The sequence below is a fragment of the Camelina sativa genome, chromosome 4, assembly GCF_000633955.1.
Source record: "Camelina sativa cultivar DH55 chromosome 4, Cs, whole genome shotgun sequence".
Lineage (NCBI taxonomy): Eukaryota > Viridiplantae > Streptophyta > Magnoliopsida > Brassicales > Brassicaceae > Camelina > Camelina sativa.
In genome coordinates, this window is record NC_025688.1 from 25,852,641 (window position 1) to 25,855,002 (window position 2,362).

General features: G+C 37.6%; 1 protein-coding gene across 1 annotated transcript; it reads left to right on the forward strand.

Moving 5' to 3' along the window:
- LOC104782480 (phosphoinositide phospholipase C 6-like) lies at window positions 14-1,239 on the forward strand. The gene is made up of 4 exons (XM_010507418.1): window positions 14-112; window positions 254-406; window positions 502-588; window positions 686-1,239. Exons 1-4 carry the CDS (start codon window positions 92-94, stop codon window positions 977-979), a joined length of 555 nt encoding a protein of 184 aa, XP_010505720.1. The 5' UTR covers window positions 14-91; the 3' UTR covers window positions 980-1,239.

A 2,362-nucleotide genomic window follows, 5' to 3' on the forward strand; every position in this document is an offset into this window, starting at 1 on the left:
ACAGCGGAATTTGCTTCGGATATACCCAAAAGGGACAAGATTTAAGTCCTCCAACTACAAACCGCTTATCGGTTGGACTCATGGAGCGCAAATGATTGCATTCAACATGCAGGTAATAACAAACTACGCTTTATAAGGTCTATGGATAGATATCGTGACTCTTAAGCTACCTCTGGTGATGGATAAAGTCTTTATACACAAAAAGACTATGAATGATCTATGAATAACAAATGAAACATTTGGTGATTTATAGGGGTATGGGAAATCTCTGTGGTTGATGCACGGCATGTTTAGAGCCAATGGAGGTTGTGGTTATGTCAAGAAACCTAACTTCTTGATGAAGAAAGGGTTTCACGACGAAGTCTTTGACCCTAGGAAGAAACTCCCTGTGAAAGAAACGTTAAAGGCAAGAAAACAACAACCTCTACATATACATGTAAGATGATGTAACATTTTAAGTGTCACTATAGCCTCATCTTTTTGCCGCGGGTTTTACAACAGGTGAAAGTGTATATGGGAGATGGATGGCGTATGGACTTTAGTCACACTCACTTTGACGCATATTCTCCTCCTGATTTCTACACTAAGGTAATGATCAATTTTACATATAGGGTCTATTTTTGTAACAATCTTTAATTAAATTCCTCATAAAGCTTATTAGTTTGCTGACTTATGAGATTTGTAGATGTTTATAGTGGGTGTACCAGCGGATAACGCGAAAAGGAAGACAAAAATAATCGAAGACAACTGGTACCCAATTTGGGATGAGGAATTCAGTTTCCCATTGACCGTTCCAGAGCTTGCATTGCTTAGGATCGAAGTAAGAGAGTATGATATGTCGGAGAAGGATGATTTTGGGGGACAAACATGCTTGCCTGTTTCAGAATTAAGACCGGGGATTCGATCTGTGCCTTTGTATGATAAGAAGGGTGAGAAAATGAAATCAGTACGGCTTCTTATGCGTTTCATCTTCGAATGATTTGGCTTAATAGAAATGTGTGTCTCTGAGAAAGGATCTGCACCATTTCAAAAAGGATTTGAGATATTGTATAATGTAGCTTGAATGATCGAATTGATCTTCGCTCTGATATCTCCAAAAGTGTATTTACCTACCATATTGAAGAAAATATAATTTATATAGAGGCTATATATTTTTTTCAGTATGTAAAATCTAATGTAAGATGATTATCCATATATACTTGCAAGTTTTTCATAATTGAGATGTACATAAATTTTACTACAGGGGTGAGGATATATCTTTGGAAAAATTAAACTCTATATTCAATTTAATTCCATCTACTTTAAGGAAAAACAAAAAAAAATTGTTTTTATAATTCCTAGTACTAAACGAAAAAGGAATGGTGCATGTGAAGGATATATATATATACTTTGTAGTATATATATATATATGATAAGGTTTTGTAAGAATAACACCAATTACATCGTCAAAGAGAGCTTGAGGAATGATGGCTGAAAGTGTAACGCCAGACGAATATGAGGGCTGTGGAAGCATTACTATTACTATATTATCAAGACCCTGTTTTTGTTTTTTTAGAAGACAAAGATGAGGACGAAGAGGAAGAAGATGAGGAAGAAGAGGACGAAGAGGAAGAAGATGAGGAAGAAGAGGACGAAGAGGAAGAAGATGAGGAAGAAGAGGACGAAGAGGAAGAAGACGAAGAAGAGGAAGAAGAATTCGTAAGTGAGGATGAATTGGAAGAGAAAATGTGTAGCCAAACGAAGAAAAAAAAGGATCGTAAGAAGAATAAAACCGTGAAGGAAGACGATTCCGAAGAAACCCTACAGCACATGCTCCAATGGAAAGTCAATACGCCGGAAAAACCTCCGAGATCGATATTTGTCGGTGATCCAGATGTGGTGGGAGATTGCAGCAAACCGTTTCGGAAGCAGTTGATGGAGTGCGACGTGTTGGCTCATCACTGCAGGCTCCTGTTAGGGAAGAAGCCGGGGAAAACCATGATGGCTGATGTTTTGGGAAAAACAAATAAACTTGGGACTGACGGGCTTGATGTTTTAGTGTATGGACCTGACGTCAAGGCTCATGGTACTCATGATATGGTGTTCAAGATGTGGGTAAACGTAAGGACACACCTGTTTTGAAGAGTGCGGGATGGAATAAGTTCGTGGAGGCATATGATCTCAAGATGCATTGCGATTTTCTCACTATTTGGATGTTTAGACAAAAAAAGACTCGTCGGATTTGCTTCGCTATTCATAAGCATACGTATCCTGTAGATGGTTAGCTGAGTAAAAGAATATCCAAAGCTACCTTCTCGAATTCATAGTATGGTTTTAAGTGCATGTGATTGTTTTTAGGGGTTTTTTTTTTTTTTTTTTTTTT